This window comes from Lynx canadensis, chromosome E2, assembly GCF_007474595.2.
Source record: "Lynx canadensis isolate LIC74 chromosome E2, mLynCan4.pri.v2, whole genome shotgun sequence".
NCBI lineage: Eukaryota > Metazoa > Chordata > Mammalia > Carnivora > Felidae > Lynx > Lynx canadensis.
This window is the reverse complement of record NC_044317.1, coordinates 55,979,115-56,006,412: the sequence shown is the minus strand read 5'-3', so window position 1 is coordinate 56,006,412 and position 27,298 is coordinate 55,979,115. Positions and strand designations below refer to the sequence as shown.

The 27,298-nt window shown below is 38.4% G+C and overlaps 1 protein-coding gene and 1 pseudogene across 1 annotated transcript; one reads left to right on the top strand and one right to left on the bottom strand.

Moving 5' to 3' along the window:
* Positions 1 to 304: 304 nt before the first annotated feature.
* On the top strand, positions 305 to 16,052 carry LOC115503223 (zinc finger protein 677-like). Its single transcript, XM_030299300.1, has 4 exons — positions 305 to 391; positions 3,016 to 3,077; positions 8,675 to 8,828; positions 13,012 to 16,052. The coding sequence occupies exons 2-4, from the start codon at positions 3,063 to 3,065 to the stop codon at positions 14,994 to 14,996; spliced, it is 2,154 nt and encodes a 717-aa protein (XP_030155160.1). The 5' UTR covers positions 305 to 391; positions 3,016 to 3,062; the 3' UTR covers positions 14,997 to 16,052.
* Positions 16,053 to 24,756: 8,704 nt separating this feature from the next.
* Positions 24,757 to 25,592, bottom strand: LOC115502187 (annotated as a pseudogene).
* Between the last annotated feature and the right edge of the window lie 1,706 nt (positions 25,593 to 27,298).

Below are 27,298 nucleotides of genomic sequence, written 5' to 3'. Positions count from 1 at the left end.
CAACAGAAGCGGCCCACCCTTCCCTAACGTTGTACCCAGGCTGGATGCGAACGACACCAGCGAGATTGGAATGAATCCAAAAGCGGAACCCGAAACCGCCGGTCTGCAGGACAGAGGACCAAATGCCAGGCGAAGGACGGTGCCGGAGGCGAGACCCGGCTCGCCCAGACCCCCGCCAGCACCCGCCTCTTCCTAGACAGCTTCGGCCCCACCCCGAGATCGTCCCGCCCGTTCGTCTCGACGCACGCGCATGCGCGCCTTTCTGCAGACCCGGAAGCGGATCCCGCGGAGCAACGATCGAGCTGGCGGGAGTGAGTCTCCATTTTTCTGGATCTTGCCCTGGAGGCGTTCTTAGTCCCCGCCTCCACATCCAGATTTCGGGGATCGCCTGGTAAGGTAGAATCCTTGAACCCTCTCACCCCTCTCGCTGGGAGTTCGTCCCTTTCGCCTTCGCGGCGTTACCGTAAAACGTTTCGATCCCAGTCGCTCGGTGCGGGTCCCGGGTGTCCGCGTCGTTTCTGGTTAAAATCACTCTGAGGCAGGTTCGGGCCAAGCCTTTCTGCCTCTGGCCCTTGCAGACCCCAGTCGCCTTGCCAGTCGCCTTCCTGCTCAGAACCTTTCTCTGACTCCCGAAACTCCCCCCTCCCCTCAACCGCGTCCGGCACAGTCGTCACTAGGAAGGTGGATGCAGGCCCTTCGCCCCGCCTCAGGGAGGGCATAGTGGGGACAGAGATGGCAGGGGAAGACGCAGGAATCTGCGGAGTTAGAGGGTCATCGGAAAGCGTGGGGAGAAAGAACGGTGGGGATTCAAACAAAGGCTGCCACAGAGTAGGGTGAAACTTTTGGAAGAGGAATAGTGAGGGAGGGAAACGGAAATGGACTAAAGGACAGAAGAGAAACAAGGACACAGAGAGACTTATTCAGAGAACAAAACATGTAGTGATCTCAAAGCACGGGACCCAAACGCTAGTGAGTACAGAAGATAGTAAGTTGTGAAGTACTGATTTGTGGCTCTATGATCTTGTTAATCTAAAATTTGGTAAATTTTTTCAGTTGTGCAGAAGAAAATGAGAGTTGTGAAACCTGGTGTTTGAGGCAACTGCACTAAGTATTGCATCGGAAGATAATTCCATTTGCAACCCCTACTCATCTAGAGGGCAGAGGTCTAGCCCAGTCAGTCAATGGGGAAGACTTTCTGTAACCACATGGTGCTTTTTACAGCGGCCATTATTAACAGTACTGTTTCTGTCCCCCTTTTTTCTGTGGCTCATGGCATTCTTTTTAAACTTGATGTTATCCCCACACTTGTTTTATCTTTAATCTCAGAATCCATTGGCTATCTTTTTAATTTCCAAATTATTTTACCTCTTAATTTTATTGTTCAGATTATGAGTTTTACTTTCTAACCTATCATATATTGGAAGTATTCTGGATGTCTGTAAAAGAACTTTATAGTATTTCATTACACATCCGTTAAGGATGTTGATAATCTCTTAACACTCAAAACCTAGTTTAGCCAGTTAATTTAATATTCAACAGTTCTCTTCTCCCCTAAGTTATCTTTAAATTACCAAATGCTGAGCCGAAATCTCCAGCTAAATAGATGTTCCCCTCAAGTCCCCTCTGCCTTCTCTGTACAGATGTTGAAGGGTGGTCTGGATTGATATGGAACTTTGTTCCAGCAGTGCTCATCTGTTCATAATACAGAGATTGCTCAGAGCTCATCCCCACAGGTGACCCTTTTAATGTTTTCCAGGACTAGTAACTATTTGTAATTTCATATAGGTTTTCTGGAAAAGATGAATTAAATGCTTGGGTTTGGTTTAAACCCATGAAAGAGAAGCTTCCCTTGTTCGGAATATGAACAGTAATCTGGAATTAGGATAAGCCCTTTGTACTTAAACCTGTCCAGACCACCTTTTCAGAATTTACTTACACACAGTTCTGCTCACTCTACTCTAAAAAAAAAGATTTCTTTTTTATTTTTTTATTTTTTTTATTTAAAAAAAAATTTTTTTTCAACGTTTATTTATTTTTGGGACAGAGAGAGACAGAGCATGAATGGGGGAGGGACAGAGAGAGAGGGAGACACAGAATCGGAAACAGGCTCCAGGCTCTGAGCCATCAGCCCAGAGCCCGACGCGGGGCTCGAACTCACGGACCACGAGATCGTGACCTGGCTGAAGTCGGACGCTTAACCGACTGCGCCACCCAGGCGCCCCTCTACTCAGATTTCTTAAGGCTAACTTGGTCAAATTACTCCCCTTTGGAGTGCACCCACCTGTAACGTGAGATGATAGGCCAAGAATTCTGAACCTGGGCTAATAAGATCCCTGAAATGATTTTCAGAATTGGGTGTGTGTTTGTCTTTGGCCATTTTCTAGGAGAGGGTGTGCAGTTATCATTAGAGTTTACAGTGTGGTCTAGTTCCAAAAATAATGAAAACCACTAAGAAAGAGGCAGGAGCATAGTCTTAGAGACAGGGATATGCCTCTGTCAGCTCCATCCTCTCTGTGTATCCTGGCTAAATCTTAAACATTTGATCATGTCATCTTTTGACATTAAACCCTCTTACAGGCTTCCCATCACCATCAAGACAAAGATCTAGATTCTCAGTATGGCTACCAGGGAGCTCTGGAGCTGGGGTGACCCTTAAGAATTATTCCAAATTGATGGCATGGACAGGCTTCTGTATCCTGCATCAACCATTCCTTGGATGCTGGCTGCTAGGGAGGGAGCCAAGAACTTGAATGAAGCAATTCCTTTTGGTCAAGTGCCGGGATAACGTAGACTGTGGAGTGTGTTGGTTTCAGCAGCGGGGAGGGCTTTCTGAAGGAATGGGTGAAAAATGCACCTGTTGGACTCCATATAAGACTTTATTGTCCCTGCATCCCTCCTGTTGCAATGGGCAGCAAAGAACTCTTTCTCCCACAGTGAGGTTCTCTCTATGTATTGTGGCAGAGGAAGGGGTTATGTTGATTCCAAACATTAAACAACATACCTTTTGCCACACAGTATAACCTTACCTGAGAAAGAAGACCAGAAGAGGGAAAAAAGGAGGAATGGCTCTTTTCCAGGTAAAAGTCATATTTTTCACTGATTGTTCTTTTTCCTAAAATGTCACACTTTGGACTCATTAATCTTCTCTGTCTCCATAGTATCCTGCCTGAATTATTTACTGACACCCACGGCCTTCTCCCTATTTCCTCTCATCTCCATGTAGATTCCATCTCACTGTGACCCAGTGACATGGCACTTGGGAAGACGCTCCTTTTAGGTGGTCATCCTGTGAGGGATTTCTCCGCAGGCAGGAACTGGAGATGGGGAGTAGGCTCTGTGGTGTCCATGAGGTTGGGCAGTAAGGATTCTTCACAGACCCCTTCTGGATGCCCTTCAGCTCATATAAACCAGAATTGAAGAGATTACTATTATGTAAGTAATGTGTTAGCATGCACAAGTACCTGAGAAACCCTGAAAAATAAGACAACTAATGGGGGAAGTTTGCTTGTCCAATTCATAATGCCGTTTGACGTTAAACAAGGGAATCAGTGTGCTTCTGACTACAAACATTAATATTTTGGAATAGAATGGGAAGTTCAAAAGTAGGAATAAGGAATAGAGAGGGTGTTTTATTTAATTAACATAATTCGTTTTATTTTTTTGTGTTTGTTTTTTATTATTTTTTTAATACATGAAGTTTATTGTCAAATTGGTTTCCATACAACATAATTAGTTTTAAAGTGTAGAATCACCTATTTCTCTAACACTAAGTGTTCCTTGAATTATTTATAGCACATCCGTCTCAAAAGACCATCTCAAAAGAGTACCTTTAGGAACTCTTACACCATACATCTTTTAGATAAAAATGTTTATAACTTAACCAGACATAGGAGCAGAACTTCTGTCATCAGAGAGGCTGATGCTCAATTTTCATTTATAAATTATTGTTAAATATTGTTATTTTTATATTTTTCTATTAAACCTCCCCTAGAATATGTATTTTTGTGGTTCATTTCCACACAGGTATGTATTCTGGAAACTAAGAAGTAAAATACCTCCTTTGCTGTCATATCTTCCACCATCAATGATTGTCTTCATCAGGAAGTGGTGTTCTCTTTAGTGCAGATCTTCTAAAAAATGCATTTATATATTATAATGTGATTTTAGAAAATATTTTTCTGTAAATGTTTTATCACATTTTCTGCAAATTTGAAATGTTTACATATGTTATGTTTGGATGTTGTTTTTCATGTTAGTAAACATACAGATAACTCCTTTTTTTAGATCCTCATTGGAACATTCTGTAAGTGAGATATGTGAGTCTTTACAATTTCTTACTGTTACAAGAATCCATGGTTGCTGCTTCTGAGCAGGCCGACTTCACTACAGACTTCTAAAGATATCTTATGATTCTGCACCTTAAGCATGATTACCAGATTAATGATGGTCTTTCTGAGGAGACAGAGATGTTCCACTTACTAAATAAAGATTTTAAATCAACTGTCTTGAACATCCTCAGCTAAAGGAAAACATGGAAGAGAACTAAGAAGTAGGGAAACAGTGTTTCAACAAATAGAAAATATCAGTAAAGAGACAAATTATAGTAAAGGGAAGGAATAGAAATTCTAGAGTTGAAAGAGTATAAACACCAAAATTAGAAATTCACTAGAGGGTTCATTAGCAGATGGGCAATCAGAATAATCAGTGAACCTAAACATCGATTAACTGAAATTATCAAGCAGAAGAAAGGGGGAAAAAAGCTGAATAAAAGGGAAAAAAAGAAGAAAAATGACCAGAGACTAAGAAACCTTTATGATACTATCAAGAATACTTATATACATATAATAGGAGTCCCAGAAGAAAAGGACAGAGAAAAAAGGTACAGAAAGAATATTTGAAGAAATAAGACCTGAAACCTAATTGTATCAAAAACAACCTACATATTCAAAAAACTCAATGAACTTCAGCTCTGACAGGTGCATGGAGATCCCTGGCAGTCACATAATCAGTCAAATTTTATAAGACAAAAAAGAGAACGTGGAAAGCAGCAAGACAGAAAAACTCGCATACAGGGATTCTGAATACGTTTAATGGCCTGTTTCTCATCAGAAACTGTGGAGGCCAGGAAGCATTCTCATGACGTATTTAAAATTTGAAAGATTAAAAAAAAATCTATGAGGAATTCGTTATCAGGCAAACTATGCTTTAAAATTGATAGCGTAATTAAGAGCCTCCTACATGAACAAAAGCAGGTGGAGTTCACACTTACAGACTCAGCCTACGTGAAATACCAAATGGAGTTCTTCAGGCTGAAATGGGTAGTAATTAGTGGTACATCACTAGTAATAAAGAACACTAGTAAAGGTAACTATGTAAGTAAATACAAAAGCCAGTATTATATATTTGTTTTCTAAGTCATTTTTTCCTATGTGTCTTAAAAGACAAATGTGTAAAACAATAAGCAAACCTGACTTTGAGTGAGTGAAACATCTGTTCGTTTGTTATAAAGTAGTTTTGACAGTAACATAAAGGGAGACTGTATAGCAGCAGTTGTTGTATGCTATTAAAGCTAAGTTAATATCAACTAAACTGTAAACTGTAGTTCCCAGGATATCCCACTCAAAAAATAACTTGAAAATAGACAAAAATAAATACAAAGGGCAATCAAAATGTTACGCACACACATAGACACCAAAAGAAAGGAGGAATTATGAAAGAAAATAGACATACAAACAGCAGATGTCAGAAGTATTTCTTACCAGTTGTAATTTAAAATATGCATAGATTAAACTCTTTAATAAAAGACAAAGGAATTGAGTTTTAAAAATGATTCACTCTATGTCTATAAAAGGTTCACTTTTTAAAGTCTTTATTTTTATTTTGAGAGAGAGGTTGAGTGAGGGAGTGGCTGAGACAAGGAGAGAGAGAATCTTAAGCAGTCTTCACACTGTCAGCACAGAACCAATGCAGGGATTGAACTCATGAACTGTGAGATCATGACCTGAACTGAAATCGAGAGTCATATGCTTAAGCGACTGAGCCACCCAGGTGCTCCAAGGCTTACTTTAGGTACACAAATAGGTTGAAAGTGGAAAGATGGAAAAGATATTCCATGCAGATAGTAATGAAACCTAGCTGGGTAATTATACAGATATCAGCCCAAATAGAGTTTAAGTTGTAAAATTGTTATCACGATGTGGAAGGACCTATACTGAAACAAGTGCTGATCCATCAGGAAGATAAAACAAGTATAAGCAATATGTACATGGAAGCAAAGCCCCCAAATTTTTGAAGCAACCATTGAGGAGATGGTTCTATAGTAGTTGAGACCTCAATGCTCCCTTTTTTAAAATAATGCATAGAACAACCAGACATCAATAAGAAAAGAGTGAGCAATGCTGTAAACCACTAGGCTCCGCAGACACATACAGAACACTGCATCCAACAAAAACTAAATTAGGAGTAGAAAGGAACTTGCTCAGTCTGAAAAAGTGTATTATTAAAATTCCATGGCTAACTTCATACTCAATGAAAAGCTGAAAACTTCCCCTTAATATCAAGAACAAGTGTGACTCATTTTGCCACCACATGTCAACACTACTGGAAGTTCTAGCCAGAGAAAACACAGAAGAAAAATAAATACAGTATGTCAAATTGGAAAAGAAATCGAACTATCTTTATTCATAGTATACAGGATCTTCCACTTAGAATAAAGAATCCTTAGACTTAGAATGAATTCATTGAAGTTACAAAATACAATATCAACACTCAAATTTAGTTGTATTTCTTCTGTACAGTAGCAATCAACAAATGGAAAGTAAGTAAACAATTCCATTTACAAGAGCAAGGAAATGAATAAGTTTAACCGAGGAAATGGAAGATTTATATACAGTGAAAACCAAAAAGTTGCTGAGAAAAATTAAAGAAAACTTAAATGTCAAGATATCCAGTGTTTGTGGATTGGAAGACTGTAAAATGTGAGTCCTCCCCAGAGCAGTATAAAGTAATACAGTCCTCAGCAAAATCCCAGCAGTGTTTTTTGCCCAAATGGGAATCCTGATTCTAAAACTCATATTGAATTGGTAAGGATGCCACATAACCAAAATAAACATGAGAAAGAACAAAATTTGAGGACCTACAATTCCCGACATCAAACCTTCTACAATAACTTGGAGTAATCAAAAGTATAATTGCATCATAGGCTAGAAATATTGATCAAAGCGATAGAACTGAGTGTCCACAAATAAACCCATACGTCTATAATCCATTGCTTTTTTACAAGTGTGTCAAAAACAGTGGAAAAAGAATAGTCTTATAAATCGTACAACTAGTTGTGTGAGAATGAAATTGAAACTACCTTGTGCCATATAAGGAAATCAATTCAGAATTAACGATTAAATGTAAGAGCTAAAACTATAAAAGTCTTAAGTGAAAACATAGGGGTAAATCTTAGTACCTTAGGGTTGGCAGTGGATGTTTACACATGACCCCAAAAGCAAAAGAGAAAAAGACAAAGTAGATAAATTGGTCATCATCATAATTAATCATGTCTGTGCATTGAAGGACATTATCACATAAATGAATTGGTTTACTTAATGGGAGGAGATAATTTGCCAATCACATATCTACTAAGGGTCTAGAACCTAGAATATAAGAACGTATACCTTATACATTTCATTATACATTAACATGTACAATATATGAAGAACATATACAAATCAACAACCAAAATACAAAGAACCCAACTTAAAAAATGGTCAAAGGATTTTAATAGCCATTTCTCCATAGAAGATACACAAAGGAAATAAGCACATGAAGAGATGTTCAGTGAAAGGAGTCATTAGTAAATGCATATCAAAAACCACAATGAGATATCATTTCACACCCACTAGGATGACTATGTAAACAACAACAAAAAAAAAGTGTCTGTAAAGAGGTGGAGAAATTAGAATCATGACACACCGTGTTAGAAAGTAGCTGCTGTGGAAAAGAGTGTGCAGATTCTTAACAAAATTAAACCACGTGACCCAGTAATTACACTTCTAGGTATTTATATAACCAAAAGAATCGAAAACAATATCTAAGCACTTACCTTGTACTCGAAAGTTCATAGCACTTACTAATACTAAGCCAAAGTTGATAACAACGAAATGCCCATCAGTAGTTGAGTGAATATGGTCTAGTCCTGCAGTGGAATACTCTGCAGCCAGAAGAAAGGAAATGTACCACTGATACATACTATATCATGGATGAACCCCAAACATTATTCTAAGTGAAAGAAGGCAGATGCAAAAGGTGACATTTTTGATACCATTCCATTCACATGAAAAGTCCAAAATCAGTAAATCCATAGAGACAAAGCATTAGTGGTTGCCAGGGACTGGGCAATAGGAAGCACCTGTGAATGGGTAAAGGCTTTCCTTTGGGGATGATGAAAATGTTTTCAGTCTAGACAGAGGTGATGTTTGTGCAACATTGTGAATGCACTAAATGCCACTGAATGGTACTTTAAAATGGCTAATTTTATGTTAACTGTAGCTCATCAAAATTATTTTACACGGAAAGGGAACACTCACTCCAGCCTAGTCGGCCTTTACACATCTCTGCTTCTCTAATTTTGTGTCAAATAAGAACACTTTCCCTGTCCACTTGGTGAAGTGTCTTTTCTTTTCAGGGACGGTTGACATTCAGGGATGTAGCCATAGAGTTCTCTCAGGAGGAGTGGGAATGCCTGGACCCTGCTCAGAGGGTCTTGTACAGGGATGTGATGTTGGAGAACTACAGGAACCTGGTCTCCCTGGGTGAGGATAACTTCCCTCCAGAAGTCGGTAATTACTTTTTATGTCTTTGCATTTTCTACTGAGAGCCACTGTTTTGATCATAGGAGTTTCAAATTCCGTTCTTAAGGGAGTGATTGCAGCTGTTTTGTTTGAGAATGGAAAGACCTTCATAATGTGCAAATGGATTCTAACTTCGTTTTCTTCAGAAGTTCTGCATTCCTGCATGTTTAGTTGGGAGGTGATGACAGGCACTGGATGTTATATGTAAGTGATGAATCACTAATTACTACTGAAACCAATATTATACTATATGTTAACCAACTAGAATTTAAAATCTGGGAGTTTGGGAAATAGGATTTAAAAACCCTTAAATTCTTAGTAAAGTCAACTCTCATTGACATCTTTAAAGATAAGGCTCAGAGAGAAGTTATTTAAAGTTGGGGGAAAAAAGGAAACCTTATAGTCAATTTTCATAAATATCTGATTCTGTGGTCTTACCCTTGTGCTTTTGGTAAGTCGTTCTTGGAAAAGAACCAGATCTCTGCATTCCTACAATAATCCTTAAGCATTCTGGCAGTTAGCTGATTAATTTTCGAAATACGTTTTACACCCACATAAAATGAATGTCGTTTTTTCTTTGCGAACAAAGAGCTGGGAATGTATTCTTGAAGAGCAAAGCAGATCATGTTCTGTTTTTCTTTATAAATGGGAATCTCTTCTTGAGCTGAATATCATCTCCATTTTGAAAGAAAGGAAAGATCCCAGGACTGTGGAAAGTGAACTGAATATATGGGAAAATCCAGACAGGTGGGAATGTGTTGGGATGTGAGCACAAGTCAGAGCTCAGATGGGCACAGAGTAAGCAGCTCCAGTAAACATTGTTTGGGAAGGATCTGTGGGAAAATAAAAGTTTATTTCTTAGGAGCTTTCAAAGGAAATCCCCTGCCACCCCCTACACACTTCTCATTCTGTTATTCAGATGAGTAAATCAAATATGTACAAGGTTAAACTCCAACTTTTAGAACCTATAACACAGTTACCTGGCCTCTCTGACCATACTGGTTCTGAGCTTTCCGAGGGACTGGGATGGCTGTCCCTGAGGAGTCTTTTCCCTGATCTCTCTTGGTTCTCATTCCATACAGGTCAAAGCTGAGGCCTCTGTAGTGCAGACCCCAGGACCTATTCACTTTCCATTTCCATTTTGTATCCTTGGGAGAACTTCTAAGGAGACAAACAAAATGTAATCAATGTCTAATAAAGTAGAGCTAAAGTTTATCTCTTTCTTTCCTGGGCCATCCTGGCTTCTTGAGGTCTGGTGCTTTTGCATTAATTAGGGAGGAAGTCGTGATGTGGATAATTCCAAAAAGTGAAATGCCAAAATTAGATGTAATTTACATATAGCACAGCTTAACTGATATCTCTAGTTAGCTTTTCTATTGAAAAAACCTGTATTATTCCATAGACGTTTATTGTATTCTTAGTATACAGAAAGTACCATATTGATACATATATATGTATGTATATATATATATATATATATTTTTTTTTTCCTGCAGGAGGGGGAGTTGTTTAAGAACTCGACGCAGCAGCAATTTTTGTTTTGTTTTTAAGTAATCTCTGCACCCTTTTGATCCCTTCACCCATTTGTGCCACCATCCCCTCAACTTCCTGCCTCTAGTAACCACAAATATGCTCTCTCTATCTAAGAGGGGTTGTATTGTTTTTTTAAGATTCCACATATAAGAGAAATCATACTGTCTTGGTCTTGTACTCATTCTACTTGGTACAGTTTCCTCAAGGTCCGTCCCTTTTGTCACAAATGGCAAGATTCTACTCTTTTTTATGGCTGGATAATGTGTCATATACACACATCTTTATTTACCCATCAATGGACATTTAGATTGTGTCTGTATCTCAGCTATTGTAAATAGTGCTGCAGTGAACATTAGAATGTTTCTATCTTTTTGAGTTAGTATTTTGATTTCTTCAGATAACTACTCAGAAGTAGAATTAGTGGATCACACAGTAGTGTGTGGTCACACCAATTTTGGCTCCAACCAATAGTGCACAAATTCTCCACCCATCACCAACACTTGTTTATTTCTTGTCTTTTTGATAATTGACATTCTAAGAGGTGTGAAGTGAAACCTGATTGTGATTTTGATTTGCATTTCCTTGATGATGAATGATGTTGAGCATCTTTTCATGGTCCTGTTGGCCATCTCTAGGTCTTTGGAAAATGTCTATTCAGATCTTCTGCCCATTTCTTAAATTGGGTTATTTGAGCATTTTTGGGTAATATTTTAGATTACCAGTCCATTATCAGATACATGATTTGCTAATATTTTCTCCTATTCAGTAGGTTCCCTTTGTATTTTGTTGAAAAGGTGTTCTTTTGCTGTGCAGACACTTTTTAGTTTGATGTAGTCCCACTTACTTTTGGTTTTGTTGATTTATCTTTTGGTGTCAACAGTCAAAAAAACAAAAACAAAACCATCATTCCCGGGATCTGTGTCAAGGAGCTCTTCCTATACCCCTATCTTATAGGAATTTTATGGTTTAAGGTCTTAAGTTTAAGTCTTTAATGCATTGTGAGTTAATTATCGTGTATGATGTCAGACAGTGGTCCAGTTTCACTCTTTTGCCTGTGGCTGTCCAGTTTTCCCAAACCATCTATTAAAGAGATTGTGCTTTCCCCATTGTATAGTCTTTTCTCCTTTGTTGTAAATTAAGTGACCATCTGTGTGAGTTTATTTCTGGGCTCTATTTTGTTTTGGTGATCTATGTGTCTATTAGATTTATGCTAATACCACACTGTTTTAATTACCACAGATTTGTAATCAGGGTGTTGAAATCAGGGAATGTGATGCCTCCAGCTTTGTTCTTCTTTCTCAAGATGCTTTCACTTTGCAGGGTCTTTGAGGTTCCATACATATTTTAGGATTTCTCTGTTTCATGTGTAGGTTTTTATGTGGACATAAATTTCAACTTATTTGTGTAAATACCAAGGAGCGCAGTTGCTACATCACATTTGAGAGTATGTTTAGTTTTGTAAGAACGTGCAAACTGTCTTCCAGACTAGTGCACCATTTTGCGTTCCCACCAGCAATGAATGAGAATTCTTATTGGTCCACATTCTCACTAGTATTTGTGTTAGTGTTCTGGATTTTGGCCATTCACCTAAATGTGTAGTGATAACTCATTGTTACATATTTACCTCAGTTAAATTTATGACTTTTTTTAAAAAACATTTTTGAGAGAGAGCATGATTTGGGTAGGGACAGAGAGAGAGTGAGAGAATCCGAGGTAGGCTCCAGTCTCAGAGCTGTCAGCACAGAGCCCGATATGGGTTTCAAAACTAAAAACCATGCAATCATGACATGAGTCAAAGTCGGACCTTCGAACGATTGAGCCACCCAGGCCGCCCCTATGGCATTCTTTAAACTGAGTGTTTTTGATATCTTGAGAACGTATTTTTTTAAGTTACTGCTTTAGTCAGAGGGATATCATTAACTTGATTTGTCATAGGTTTTTAAATAATGATACATTATTTTTGTGAGCTTGTGTGTCTCAGTCAGTTAAGCGTCTTGACTCTGGATTTTGTCTGAGGTCATGATCTCACAGTTCCTGAATTCGAGTCTGGCATTGTGCAGTGTGCTTACAGTGTGAAGACTGCTTGATATTCTCTCTCTTCCTGCCCCTCCCATATTCACAAGCTTGCTCTCGCTCTCTAAGTGAATAAACTTAAAAAAAAAAATTCTTGTACATGTCTCCTGGAACATGTATCTATTATATAATTCTTTTGATTATATACCTGGAAAAGGAATTCGTGGGATATTTAGTTTGATAATTTTTAGAGCAAATACTGAAATAGATGTAAGCCTACAGTCTTCTTATAATACCATACTGTCTCCCTGTTGAATGTTTTCTACTGTTACTTCATACCCGTAGTATAAGTTCTTACAGAATGAGTCACTATTATGCCTGTTGCTAAATCAGCTCCTTTTTCTAACATCAGGCTTTAAACTTATAAACACAATCATATTCCCATAGATGGGCAAGTACAAGCACTGTCCCCACATTTATAGAAAGAAAACTTAAAAACATTGTAAATAACAATAGTGTTTGAAGTCTATGCTTGAGAAACTTCCTGTATTCATTATAAAATAATATTTTGGTGTTAATTATGGAATTTAGTATAAAATATTTACCTTCCAATTCTATTTGATAGGGAGTTCTGCCGGATTTACAATCAAGGAATTATCACCAATACAGGACATTAATAAAGGAGAATTTTACCACTTAGTGATATTGGAGAGAAATGAAAGTCATGACATCAAGGATTTTGATCTCAAGGAAGTCTGGGAAAATAGGCATGAGTTTGAAAATCACTGGGGAGATGATGCAAGAAATTACAAAGAAGTGCCTTTGACCCATAACAAAAATGTCACATGGAGAAAAGATCAAAAACTTAATCAGCCCTCAGTCACTCTTCCTCAAAAGCAGTGTGCTTCTGTAAGAAATAATACATACCTGTATTTCATGGATTATGAGCCATTTGTAAGGAATGTATTAAAAATGGACAATAATAGAAGTGGTGCTGGAAACCAGTACATAGACTGCTTGGAAAATAGAATTGGATTAAGTTTACAGGCACACCTGGCTGAACTCCAGAGATTTCACAGTGAGGAGAAAATGTATGAATGTAATCCAACTGAGAAGTCTGTCAGCAATGGTTCCTCAGTCTCACCACTTGAAAGAAGTCCTCCCAGGACCCAAAACATTTGGAATAAGTCTAGGAAGATTTTTAAATATCGTTTGTTACCTGCACAAGACAGGAAAGCACACACTAGAGGAAAATCTTACAAATGTAATGAATGTGGGAAGGTTTTTAGCAAAAGCTCAAACCTCATGAGTCATGAAAGAATTCATTCTGGACAGAGACCTTATAAATGTAATGACTGTGGCAAAGCCTTTACGGAGCACTCACATCTTACTCAACATAAGAAAATCCATACTGGAGAGAAACCTTATAAATGTGATGAGTGTGGCAAAGCGTTTAACCAATGTTCGAACCTCACTAGGCATCAAAGAATCCATACAGGAGAGAAACCATATAAATGTAACATATGTGGCAAGGTCTGTAGTCAAAATTCAAACCTTGCAAATCATCAGAGAATGCATACTGGGGAGAAACCTTACAAATGTAATGAATGTGGTAAGGCTTTTATCCAACGTTCACACCTTTGGAGTCATGAGAGAATTCATACTGGGGAGAAACCTTACAAATGTAATGAATGCAGCAAAGCCTTTGCTGAGCGTTCAAGCCTTACTCAACATAAAAAAATCCATACTGGAGAGAAACCTTACAAATGTAATGAGTGTGGCAAAGCTTTTAAACAGTGCTCTCACCTCATTAGACATCAGAATACACATCCTGGAGAGAAGCCACACAAATGTGATGTATGTGGCAAGGCTTTTATCCAGAGTTCTAGCCTTGTAGAACATCAGAGGATTCATACAGGAGAAAAACCGTATAAATGTAATAAATGTGATAAAGCTTTTATCAGACGTTCACACCTCTGGGGTCATGAACGAACTCATACTGGAGAGAAACCTTACAAATGTAGTGAGTGTGGCAAAGCCTTTGCTGAGCGCTCAAATCTTACTCAGCATAGAAAAATCCATACTGGAGAGAAACCTTATAAATGTAATGAGTGTGGCAAAGCGTTTACCCAATTTGCAAACCTTACTAGGCATCAGAAAATACACACTGGAGAGAAACCACACAAATGTAATGTGTGTGGCAGGGCTTTTATCCAAAGTTCAAGCCTTATGGAACATCAGAGAATTCATACAGGAGAAAAACCTTATAGATGTAATAAATGTGATAAGGCTTTTATCAAACGTTCACACCTTTGGGGTCATGAGAGAACTCATACTGGAGAGAAACCATACAAATGTATTGAATGTGGCAAAGCATTTACGGAGCGTTCACATCTTACTCAGCATAAGAAAATCCATACCGGGGAGAAACCTTATAAGTGTAATGAGTGTGACAAAGCTTTTACCCAATTTGCAAAACTTACCAGGCATCAGAAAATACATAATGAAAAGAAACAGTATAAACCTAATATGTGTTGCAGTGCTTTTATTCAAAGCTCAAGCTTTGGAGATCATCAAAGAACTCGTAGGAGAAAGAAACCTTGCAAATAATATGAGCAAGTATTCAACACTTACTTAACATCAGAGATTCCATCACGGAGAGGAACCATATGAAACTAACATATTTGGGAAAGCTAGTAACCAGGGTTCACACTTCACCTGATATCAGAATACAAATCTCTGAAAGGAAGCACACTGAAGAAATGTATGGCAAGGCTTATCCAAAGCTTGTTACACCTTGTGGAACATAAATTTTACCAGAGAATTCTTACAAATGTAATGAGTGTGATCAGGTTTAAAAAATGTATAAATTGGGGAGGGGGGTAAAATAGATGAATGGGATTAAGAGGTACTGACTTGCAGTTATAAAAAAAATGTACAACTCTGCTTTGTGGTCTTGAAAGCATTCACATAACATGGAAGCCATACAAATATGTCAAGGTCTTTACCTCAGGAAGCACCTAAGAATTTATCCTGGACAGAAACATTACACATGTAATGAAGGCGATAATTTCTTTAAGCCAGTTCTCTCAGTAGATTGCAATTAAAGAATTCACACTAGAGAGAACTAGGTCTGTTTTGAGGATTAACTATTCTTAGGTATTAAATTCCACAGAAAACAAAAATTATTTAAAACTCATGAGATAATGTATGTCAATGGAACAAGTAGATCTGTGGAAAGACCTAATCATCTTCTGTTTAGATATTTTGTAAAGATTTTATTTACCTCTCTACACCCAACGTGGGGCTCAAAGTCACAACCCTGAGAGCAAGAGTCATGCTTTTCCAACTGAGCCAGCCAGGAACCTCTATGATGTTTTTTCACTCAGTTATTTAAGGTTTCTTGATGCTACATTATTACTGATAACTTACAATAAGTTTGGAATCCACTGATGTTATACTTTCATTACATGTGTTTCATTTGTCAACCATCGTGGTGGTCTCAGAGAAAGTATGAAAGGAACCTCTTTTATTAGGTGGGGCTTAGTCATACCTATATACCCTGGAAAAACTAGGATGCTGGTTTTAAGGTCTAGAATAGTATATATTTTGGAGCATAAGGAGTGACCAGGAATAAATCTAAAAGCTATTATGTAAATTACCATGTTTTCTGTGGTCACAGCCCCTTCTCTGGATTTGTTGGTATGATTGAGAGCCTTGGTTGATAACTATATGAAAGGGTTATGCTATCAAATATGTGATCGTGAAACACTAGACTGAGACATTGAGACAATGATATTTTCATGTGGGAATGAGGGGTTATTAAGGATGGTATCTATGTTAGAGAAAATGGAGGGGGAATGATGGTCTCTCCCTCTTTTGAAACGTAATAGCTATTATATATCATGGATGAGTAAAAATTAGTCTTAATTTTGGAAACTGAAGAGAAAGTTCTAGAGGACATTTAAATCAAAAGAACCAAAGTAGGGGCACATAGGTGGATCAGTATGTTTAGTATCTGCCTCAATTTCTGCTCAGGGTCATGGGATCAACCTCTATGTTGGGCTTTCCTCTTGAGTGTAGAATCTGCTTACAATTTTCTCTCTCTCTCTCTGTCCCTCTTGCCTACTCATGCTCTTTCTAAAAAATAATAAGTAAATAAATAACCCAAGAGTATGCTTGTGAAAGACCCAAATTTGGCCACTTAAAATGCATTTTCATACCATTTTATTTAGGGTACCCTATTTCCCATATCTAAGTAAGTAAAATATAAGCTTTTATGTAACCCTGAATGAATCCTGTTCCTTTTATTATCCCAAGTGCATCACACTTCTTTGGGGCATTTCATAATGAACACTAATAAAACATCCTTAGACTCTTAGGTTGAATGTCATCCATAACAATTTTTTTTCATGTTATATTCAAACCTACAGTTTTGGAAATATATGTTGAATTTCAGAGTTACCCACCCATAGCACATCCCAAGTATTTTTGTGGTTCTAATGAAAATACCATAGCAATGCAGTTTCAAACTCTCACCCATCACAATTTGCATCCCCATTCATGAATACAGACCATGATTCTATTTCTGCCTGCCTTTTGTGCTGAAATGAGACCCATGGTTTGCATTAAGTGAAATTTACATTAAATGAAATTAGAAAAAGAGCAAGCATATGAAAAGTATTAGGAACTGAAGGAAAATTTGAGGAGTAAGGATAAAGGTAACACAATCTATATTTTGTGCTGGAGTGCTCAGGGAATAATTTGAAAAGATAAATCTTCATGAGTTTACTCTCAAGAATGAACAACACAATGGGAATCTTGTTTGGTAACTAGAAATCTCACATATTTACCCTCTAAAACATTTTTTGCTTTTGTTTGCATTTGTGCTTACTCCACTGGGACAGGATGTTTGGATGTCAAGAATGATGACTCCGTTCACTCAAGTGTTCGGAGAATGTTGGTTATATAATGACGCTTTCTCGGGAGAGCAGGGCAGACTTCTCAAGTTCTGAAAATGGCTAGAGAAAGCAGGCAATGGTGACTACTTTGTTACGATGCATCCTGTGTGGGGCCGGGGTGATGGTACTCATTGACACTGTGAACTTAGAACTACTGCCAACGGAAGGGCCTCTCGGGCTTTATTATTAGCTTGCCCTGCCCAGATGAGCAGAATAGTAAGAGGTAATGACGCTTCACAGGTATCATTAGTCGGCCATCAAGAGTAGAGTCAGACTCTTTTCTATAAAACTGAATGTTTACTCCTGACTGACTTGGTTGGGAAAGACCACAATCTTCCTCATGCTAACTACTACCTTCTTTTTCCAGCTGTATATGTAGCCCCCACCACACAATATGACTGTGGAAAAGGGTTATGATACACTGTTTAGATCAGTTACTTAAGGTATTTTTAGACTTGTTATGATGTCAGGATTTTTTTTTATTAAGTTATAGCCTGATATTAAAATACATTCAGAAATGATACAGTATTTCCCAACTACAAACCTTTTGTAGATCGTTCACTTTAAGGGAGGTTAGAATGAATTGAATCTCAAAATCAGTCCTATCATTTTTCTAGCAAGATGCTAGAATCAGAGAGTGCCTGAGTGGCTCAGTCAGCTAAGAGTCCAACTCTTGATTTTTTGTTCAGGGCATGATTTCATGATTCATGGGTTTGAGCCCCGGGTTGGGCTCCACACTGAGTATGGCAAAATAAACAAACTTTAAGAAACTTTTTTAAAAAGTACTAGAATCAGAATATCTGTATTGAAACTTTGCAAATTAGTGTTAGATGCAGGTAAATAAAATTAACTTAAAATTAATAAATTTCAAAGGAAATAAATCTGTAAGTTAGAAAACACTAAGGACTAATAATTTTGACACATTTGGAACACCTATGACACTGTTCATGGGTTGCATGCAATATTACACACTGAGGATAAAGAACAAAGTCTGGTGATGAAATCTGTCTCATCCACAGTTCGCCTTGACAACCTTGATCTTTAATATTAATAAGGAGTATGTTTAAATTTGTTCTGCAAAATGTTTTCTTTACCATCTTTTTCTTTTACCTTCTGTTGTTTAGGCATGAATATGAAGTTTGAAAATTCCCCAATATACTTAATTAATTAATTAGAGAGAGAGAGAGAGAGAGAGAGAGTACACACAAGTGGGAGGCAGGGACAGAGGGAGAGGCAGAGAATCTTAAGCAGGTTTCACTCTCAGTGCAGAGCTGACACAGGCTCGATCCCAAGTCCCTGGGATGTTGGCCTGAGCAAAAATCAAGAGTGATGCTCAACTGACTGAGCCACCCAACTGCCCCCTAATATTCTTATAAAATTGCATTATTAAAATGTGTAGCTAATTGGGGGAAAAAAACCCTCCTGGGATTATATCCAGGTAAATAAGACAAAACCTAATAAAAGGCCTTTGCCCCTCCCCATTCATCCTTCTTGGTCCTACAGCGGCCATCCTGCTGTCAGGAGAGAGAGTGCTGAGTGCTAAGGGAGGTGGAGCAGGCAGAAGACTGCCCAAGGGACCCGTCCCATCCCAACCTGCATCTCTGGGCTTCCTGTTAAGTGAGAATGGTAGACCACCTAGTTGTTTCAGCCACTGACTTCCAGGAGGTCTGTCCTTCACAAATGAAGACTGTCTGACCTGACCAATAAGATTAATATTTGTATTGAGAGTAGAATGGAGCATTTGAGAGGGAATCCTGAATTTAACATTTTGTAGCTGAGAAAAGCTGCAAAAAGCATCATCCTTCACAGATGGGTTAGAGCTGTTTGGCACATGTTGCCTAAAACTCACGATGTGAATGAAACAAAATATAGCGTGAGAATTTATGACAAATGTTCAGCGTGCTGGGGTAGAGACTTACAGGAGTAAGGAATTTGGTGCCATAAATGGAATAACATGTTTACTTGAGTATGTGAACTATTAGTCTCTGAGTGTATACGCTGCAGTAACTTTCTACTTTGGACAGATAAAATGCATTCAGTCATTCTACCAGTCAGAATCTATTCTAATCACTGATATTAGCAGGAAACAAAACTCCCTGTCTTCAAGTAACTTATATTCTATAAGGTTGAGTCTATAAGGATAAAATATGATAGTGATAAATACCATAAACGTGTTCATATGTAATGATCGGCTGACAGGGTTTCCTAATTTAAACAACATTTTCAGGCAATGCCCACATGCTGAGGTCATCTTTGGGCAGAACCACTGAAAGTATCATGCAATTACACATGGAGAAGGGCAAGTGGGTGTAGGAAAGAAGCAGAAAATCACCACAATGGGAACATAATTACGGTGGATCAGGAATACCCACAAATGGCATGTGGCTTGGTGAAATGTGAGGCTAAGTTTCTACTGGAGACGTTTAAAATTTGGGAAACCTTATAGTTAGAATTTGTACAATTTTAATAACAAAACTCCCCAGAAGGCTTAGGAGCATATGTGATAGATCCAAAACCATGACCTGTTTGGAGAATGCACAGACCTATTTCTTTATGGCAGCCTTACCACTATTGAGAGAACACAGCAGTAAGGTGGGGTAATGAGTTAATGGAAAGATGGTAAATACCATTTGTGAAAACTGTCTAGGGAGTTGATCCCAGGACTTGTTAAGATACATGCTTTTCCTGTTGTCTACGTTTATACTCAGCCAAGGGTATGTTGCTTCTTCCACTTACGAATGTGTACGAGGTAATACTAGTCAGGTCGTTTATGCCCCAGTTATATCTTCAATGTCAATATCATCAAAAAAATTGTTTACATGTAAGAAGATACTGTACTTACAAATTGAATAGTAACAATATCACATATTTCATGTTTTCCTCACTAATTCAAGACCTAGTAACTCCCAATTATTCCTAGTTTTATTCTTCCAGTTGAGACCAGTCTTGTGTCAGCGTTGCCTAATATTTTGACTATAAAATTGACTTTTCAGTATGTTTCATATCCCAATTTTATACTAAATCAGATGTGATGAGAATGGGACTATGTGCAAGGTCGGCAAACATTTACTTAAGGAACATATAGTAAATATTTTTCTTTGTAGGCAATACTGTTTCTGTTACCACTCTTCCAGTATGTCCTTATTGAGTCAAAAACACCTAAATATGAGTGTGGCTGCATTCCAGTTACACTTCACTTAAAAACAGACAGTAGGTTGCATTTGGCTCATGTTCTGTAGGTGGCAGACTCCTGATCTACCCAAAGGAATTAAGAGCGCTATATAGTAATGGTAACTATATGGTAAATAAAAACTGTCTTCCCTATTTTTAAGCCTCGTTAAAGAAACTAACAGTCTAGTGTATATGTGTATAGCATATGTAAAAGAAACCTATACTAATGGTAGCACAGAGCAGGAGTGGAGAAATGGAAGTCCCTGTGGAAAGGAAAGGTCGGATGCTCTGTATGAAGAAGTATAAACGCATGTGAAGGTATACTGTGGTCATCTGTGTAGGATAACCCCTAAAGCAAACAAAAGCAATACTTAGAGCTAACAACAGTGAACCACAGTAAAGGATTTAAAACCATCTGTAAAAATCAGTTATTTCAAAGAAGACAGAAAGAGAGGGAATAGAGCAAAGGAGACATTATAAAAGCAAGAGCAAAATAATTTAAATCTATCTGTAAAACGAAATCATCTAAAGGTCCATTGAAAAGCAAAATTGTCACTGGATTTTTTTTTTAGTTTTATTTATTTTGAGAGAGAGAGAGACTCAAGGAGGCTCTGTGATGTCAGCGTAGGCCCAACATGGGGCTCCATTTCAAGAGCCATGAGGTCATGACCTGAGCTGAAATCAAGAGTCTTACACCAATAACCATGTGAGCCAACCAGGCGCCCCTGACAATTGGACTTTTTAAAGACAACACAATATTTCCTATGAGAAGTTCACAAATTAAGGACACAAAGTAAACTCTTCAACAAAAAATAAACAAATGCTATAAAAAATAGCTATATTAAGATCAAAGTAATTTCAAGACCAAGCAATATGGCTGGGGAAAATGAAATCTATTTCCTAATCATAAAGAGGCACATTCACCAGAATGACATGAAAATCCTAATTAATCCCTTGTTTTCACTACAAACAAATATGTAATCAAATGCTCCACATTTCCAAGTCAGACACTAGACCATGATGGCGGACATCCCTTAGTTCACAAACACACACGCACACACACACAAGCATTACACATAGATGCAAACACACATGCATATGCGCAACATACACTCAAATGCACAGCCATGTACATTTACCCACTCACACTCACATGCACTTCACAGCAAACACACTCATGCACACACTCGTGAAATACAAGCACACACGTTTACACACACTCGTCCCGTACTCCTACATTCCCAGTCCCGTGTATGTAATTACATTAAAAGAGTCTGCATGCATATGTGTGTCTCCACAATGTGCTCACATGTTGAAAGAATACAGGAATCTCCTGACCTTGGATGCCTGAAAATGGGGGGCACTTTTCACGTTTTTTACTCATTCCATCCCTGCAACAACCCCCAAAAATGATATTTACCACATGCAATATCTTAAAGTGCTGTGAGCATTGCCACTGCAGGTGCAAGTGAATGGGGCAGAGTTGGAAGGTTGCAGGCATGTGATAGAGTGGGCTCCAAATGAGGCTAGAGGGAGGGGGTTATAGGCAGTATGCAGAGAGCATGGGACCGTAGAGAAACAGATGCAAAACTCTTCAAAGGCATAAGATGCCATAGTACTTGGTAAATACAGATAGGGACAGAGAAGCAAGGGGGAAAGGCTAAAATGAACCCTGAAGTATGGGAACAGAGTCAGGGACATCAGTATGAGAACAGTTAGCTGTAGTTATGCAAATAAACTGACAGATAAAGAGACAACTATAGATATGGGTGTGAATAGGTTATTCCCAGGTCAGTCTACTTAGAGAGTCTTAACAGCAATGACATCCCAGTAGCAAGAACACTCAGCACCCACATCTTGGTTTCTAACACTATTCTCTTAAAAAAAAAAAAAAGGCTCCTTGTAATTATGGCTGATTCTATGGCAGGAGCAGGGAAAATACAAGATGTGGCCGGAGGATCTTGTAATGGCAGAATATTAAGAGTAAGGAAGTAATAAAAAAAAAAAATGGGGACATATCAAAGGGACATAATAACCAAACCTGAAAGAGCTCCTGCCTCCTGTTGCCAAATCTCTGATACCAACTGGGTGTCCTGCAATTCAGTGTAATTCTGACTTTATCTGGTGTTAGTAGAGACCCCACAAGTTAAGGGCAAAGTCCTTTCCAGGACTGCCCCCACTTCAGACACCAGTTACAAGTCAGGCATTCCCAAACCTCCTGTGCATCTCCAGCCAACTACAAATTTAAGTCTTCCTCTGAGCCCTGGTCTTCAATATTTGCTGGAAAGACTCACAGAACTTGGAAATTGCTATATGTATGATAATCCTTGATAAAGTTAACTCATATATTGGGACCCACAAAAATGGAGGCCACCCCAGTGGCCCCACTCACATCACAAATCTAAACCTAAATCAGCCTGCTCTTATATGACACATCCAGCAAGGGAGCCAATCACAGTCCTCCAACTCAGTTTCAGGTAGCTGACCATGCCCTAGAAAACGCCTGCTAGTCTTCCTTCTAAGGAAATCCCTGACCTCCCAGCCAATCATGCACTGTTTCTGCACTGCCTCTTCTAAAACTCAATCTTGCCCCAAATCCCCCAGGAAGAGCACTCCACTCCCTGCATGGGAGGCTCTGTCCTCCCCTCAATCAAGGGTTGTCTTCCCTGGAATAAAAGACAGCAAACTCATTACTAAATTGTTTTAGTTTTGTCATTTCTCATTTTATTGTAAAGGATAGCAGTAAAGATCCAGATGAAGGCATCCGTAGAGCACGGTTTGGGAGGATTCCCCATACAGTAGCTTTTGTCCCCCACCAATAAACTCCCAGCATCTTCTCCAGGTGTTTAATCCAAGCGTCACTACCTAGGCATGAATGATTAAATCATTGGCCATATGACTGAACTCAATCTCCAGACAGACTCCTAACTCTCCCCAGAGGCTGTGCTGCTGAGTGATTCCATCTGATCATGTAGGTGGCTTTCACAGGTGTCCAGTCCCCTTTTTGAAGTTCTGTGGGGGAACTCACGAATGGTGAGTTCATGACCCATGCCAGAGTCAGATCCCCAATGGACTGAGCCACCTAGGTACCCCTAAAATATTTCATTTAAGAAATGTTCTATTTTTAAGTAATCTCTACACCCAATATGGAGCTCAAAGTCACAATCCAGAGATTAAGGGATGCATGCTATACTGACTGAGCCAGTCAGGCCCTCCTTAAATAGTTCTAGGTTGCAGTTTTCTCTTCTTTTTCCCCTTTCAATGGTGTCTACATTGCTTTGGTGGTGTTTTCAAAAGCAATACTACCCTTGTTAAACAAAATATGTTCATATACTCCACCTTCAAATTGCTACTCGTCTCCTGCACCAAGCTTGATGAAATGGTCCTCTGTAACATCTTGTATCGTCAGGTTGGAAAAGCAGAAGTCCATCTTGAAATCTCTTCCTAGCCAACACATCCAACTGCCATCAAGATTTAACACAGAACAGTCTACCTTCTAAACATCTCAACAGTCCATTCAGTCTTTTCCCACATACCCAATCTGTTTACTGGCTGCCTCACACCTGCACTTTTTGGAAAATATAGCTGACAGCTCTTCCTATGTTCTTCTTTGTCCACTGCAGTTTACTCTTCAAATGTTGAGCAGAAAATATTTTCATACCCTCATCTTGCTCCATAAACATTATCATATTGAAACATCTCCAATTTCTCTTAAGATATGAGGCATAATATTCACAACATAGCCTCCAAAGCCAACAATAAGTAAAACCTAGTTTTCCCTCCACCTTCACCCCAGGCCATTTGCATCACAAGTCAGGATTTACAATTCCTGGATAATTGGAATTTAATGTCTTGGAAAATTTAATATCTTAATTTGAAAGTTACACATTCCAACATATTTCCAGTATTTCAGGACTCTTTTATGGAATCTTAACTTAGGCACTATTACCAATAATAAAATACAATTATAAAAGTACACACATATTGATTACAGAAGATTTCACGTACCATACTCTTTACTACTTCATATTAGGCTAGTGTCAATGTGTTCTGTTCACCCCTCTCTCTGCAATGAAGATGGCACATGTTTGTTTTTAACATTCTTTGAGGTCTCAATGCATTCACGACGGAACAGGTGGAAGAAGATTCATAATTCCCTGATGAGATAGGGAATTAAGTATTTCCTCCACAGAAGACAAGATACAGCCTGAATATAGTGGGGTCATGGTTCATGAGAACAAAGGGCTAGTATTGAAAAACACGCAGTGATTAGTACAGCGACATTCACAGCCACCAACTAGAATTATCCAAGAGAACCAAGTAAACAAATGATGGACAAAACAGCATAAAACTGCACAAAGGTGGTCACCAAAACAAGGATGCTTTGGGTAGCTCTGGTCTCACGGTATCGCTGGAGGGTCTCGGGGAGAGATTATTCCTAATGATACCCTGGACCCTCTGTTTGTGCCTGTGAAGGAGAAAAACCATGGAGTTTCTGGGCAGGGTCATGTGTCCCAAACACAAAATGTCATGGAAAGATGTCATTGCTGCATCTAATGAGCCTGTGATCTTGTCTCTACGCTGTGAAGCAGAATATACCAAACCACTTCTTTTGGTGATAGTTTTGTTGTTCCATTTTCCAGTCATATAAACAGAAAAAAACATGTTTACGAACATGCGGAACACCCTACACAGGATAGTGGAGGGGCCAATGTATTTTGGAGCTTTCACTTTAAGCTCTGTCTGCCTTGAGTTCCCAGGGCTGATCATGATGGCCTGAAAGACACAAATGGACATACTCTGGCCACTCTGTGAACACATAAGAGAACATAGCATCCATAATGATTGGTGAAATGTTTCAGCCCTAGAGGTGCCATGGTCTCTGGGATTCCTCTAGAGAGAATGTGCAAGGAGTTGGCTACAGTCAAGTGCCTGAGAATCAAATTCATGGGTTTGCCTTGCATCCTCTGAAGCAAAGGGACATCTAATGATAGAAGAGGGAGAAATTGCCCAGGATTCTAATGACAATGTGGGATAGGAATATCACTGCTATATACAAATGCACTGAGGCCATTCTATCATTATTTAGAACACAGTATTCAAATTCACAGGCAGCTAGTTCTGCCTGAAAAGGTGTTTCAGACTTCATGGAAAATAAAATGTCCACTTACCTTTCCTTCCCCTTCAGAATGAACATCTAAACTATATTATCTTTTGTTAAGAGATGTCCAAAGTTACATGTGTGTCTTTTTATAGCACTTACAATGTGTGGGTCACTGTTATTACTGCTTTCCCTATTGTAACTTATATAATATTCACAACCCTATGAGTTAGGAACTAACATTACTCTCATTCTATAGACAAGGAGAATTTAACCATGGGAAGTTAAGTGACGCATGTAACTACCAGTAGAATCAGGATTTGAACCTGGGTAGCCTAGTTGCAATGACACAAATGCTTCCTACTGTACTATAGTCTGCCAGGAACCTCGTTATGGGCATAAACACACATACAGATGCCTTCTCATATTTTAAATTTATTTTACTTAATAAACCTGGTTTGATCATTTCCCACTTTTGTTTAAGAATCCTTTATAACGAATATAACTAAGGAGTGAAGATTCAAAGGCCTTAATAAATTATACTTGCACTGAATGGTTTTATATGAGCCAGTCAGATTTCTTTAATGTAGACAACTGTTAGGATAGTAGCTGAACTCATTTCATTTTTTTCCTGGACCAAAAGGACAATGGCATCCATAACAAATTATTGTGCTGAACTGTACTGTGTGCTAACATATAGGACATGAAATATCACATAGTGATAAAGCATGTTAGGGCATAAAATAAGTTAATCCTATTTAAAGATCACATCCCTGTATGTTTCTTGTTTTAGAGTAAACAAATGGAAACTCAAATCGATATTTGATTTGGAAAAGCTATTAAAATAAGTAAATAAAACAAATCTGCAATATGGAATTTGAAGACTTGGAATCATGGGCATCTAATGAATTGAAAAGCAAGATAGGTGAGTGGTGAGCTGGGAATACTATTGAAGTGATTTTCACCAGAAGAAACATGGCTTAAAATTGCTTTTTTTTTCTTGATGAGATTATATTTTTAATTAATTTATTATTTTAAAATGAAATTAAAATGTAAAAATAAAGTCCTTAATACTTTGCTCTTTAAAACCCTCTATAGTGATGTTATCTTTTTCTTAAAGGATCTTTCCTAATTTTAGGAAAGAAGATTCTCTCACATAGCAAGAGTCCACAGAGATTTTCAGTAGAGACACATTTACTGTCTCCATTAAGCACATGAAACTCAAGTTACAGAAGAGTAAATTTCAGCAATTCGCATTCAGTCACGCTGTTTCTGCTGTGAATCAGGTATTTCAGTTAGTTCCATCACACTTATTGTAACATGCACATGCCTTCCCAGGGCTCCCAGTATTGCTCCTGAAAATGTCTCTGTGACTCTTGCTCATGGCATTGAATAGCAGACAAATTCTGAAAGTATGATTTTTTTTTTTAAGTAGACTGTCCCTGCCCAGTGAGGGGTTGGAACTCATGACCCTGAGATCAAGAACTGAGCTGAGGTCGAGAGTTGGATGTGTAAACGACTGAGCCACCCCAGTGCTCCCTGAAATTATAATCTTGAAGCAGCATAAAATTCAGCCTCTGACAGCACTTGGATCAAACACAAAGCACCCCTTCAATGAGGATTTTGGTGAATTACATCATCAGCAGTCATGCACTGATTGAGCAGTCTCTCTCACAAGC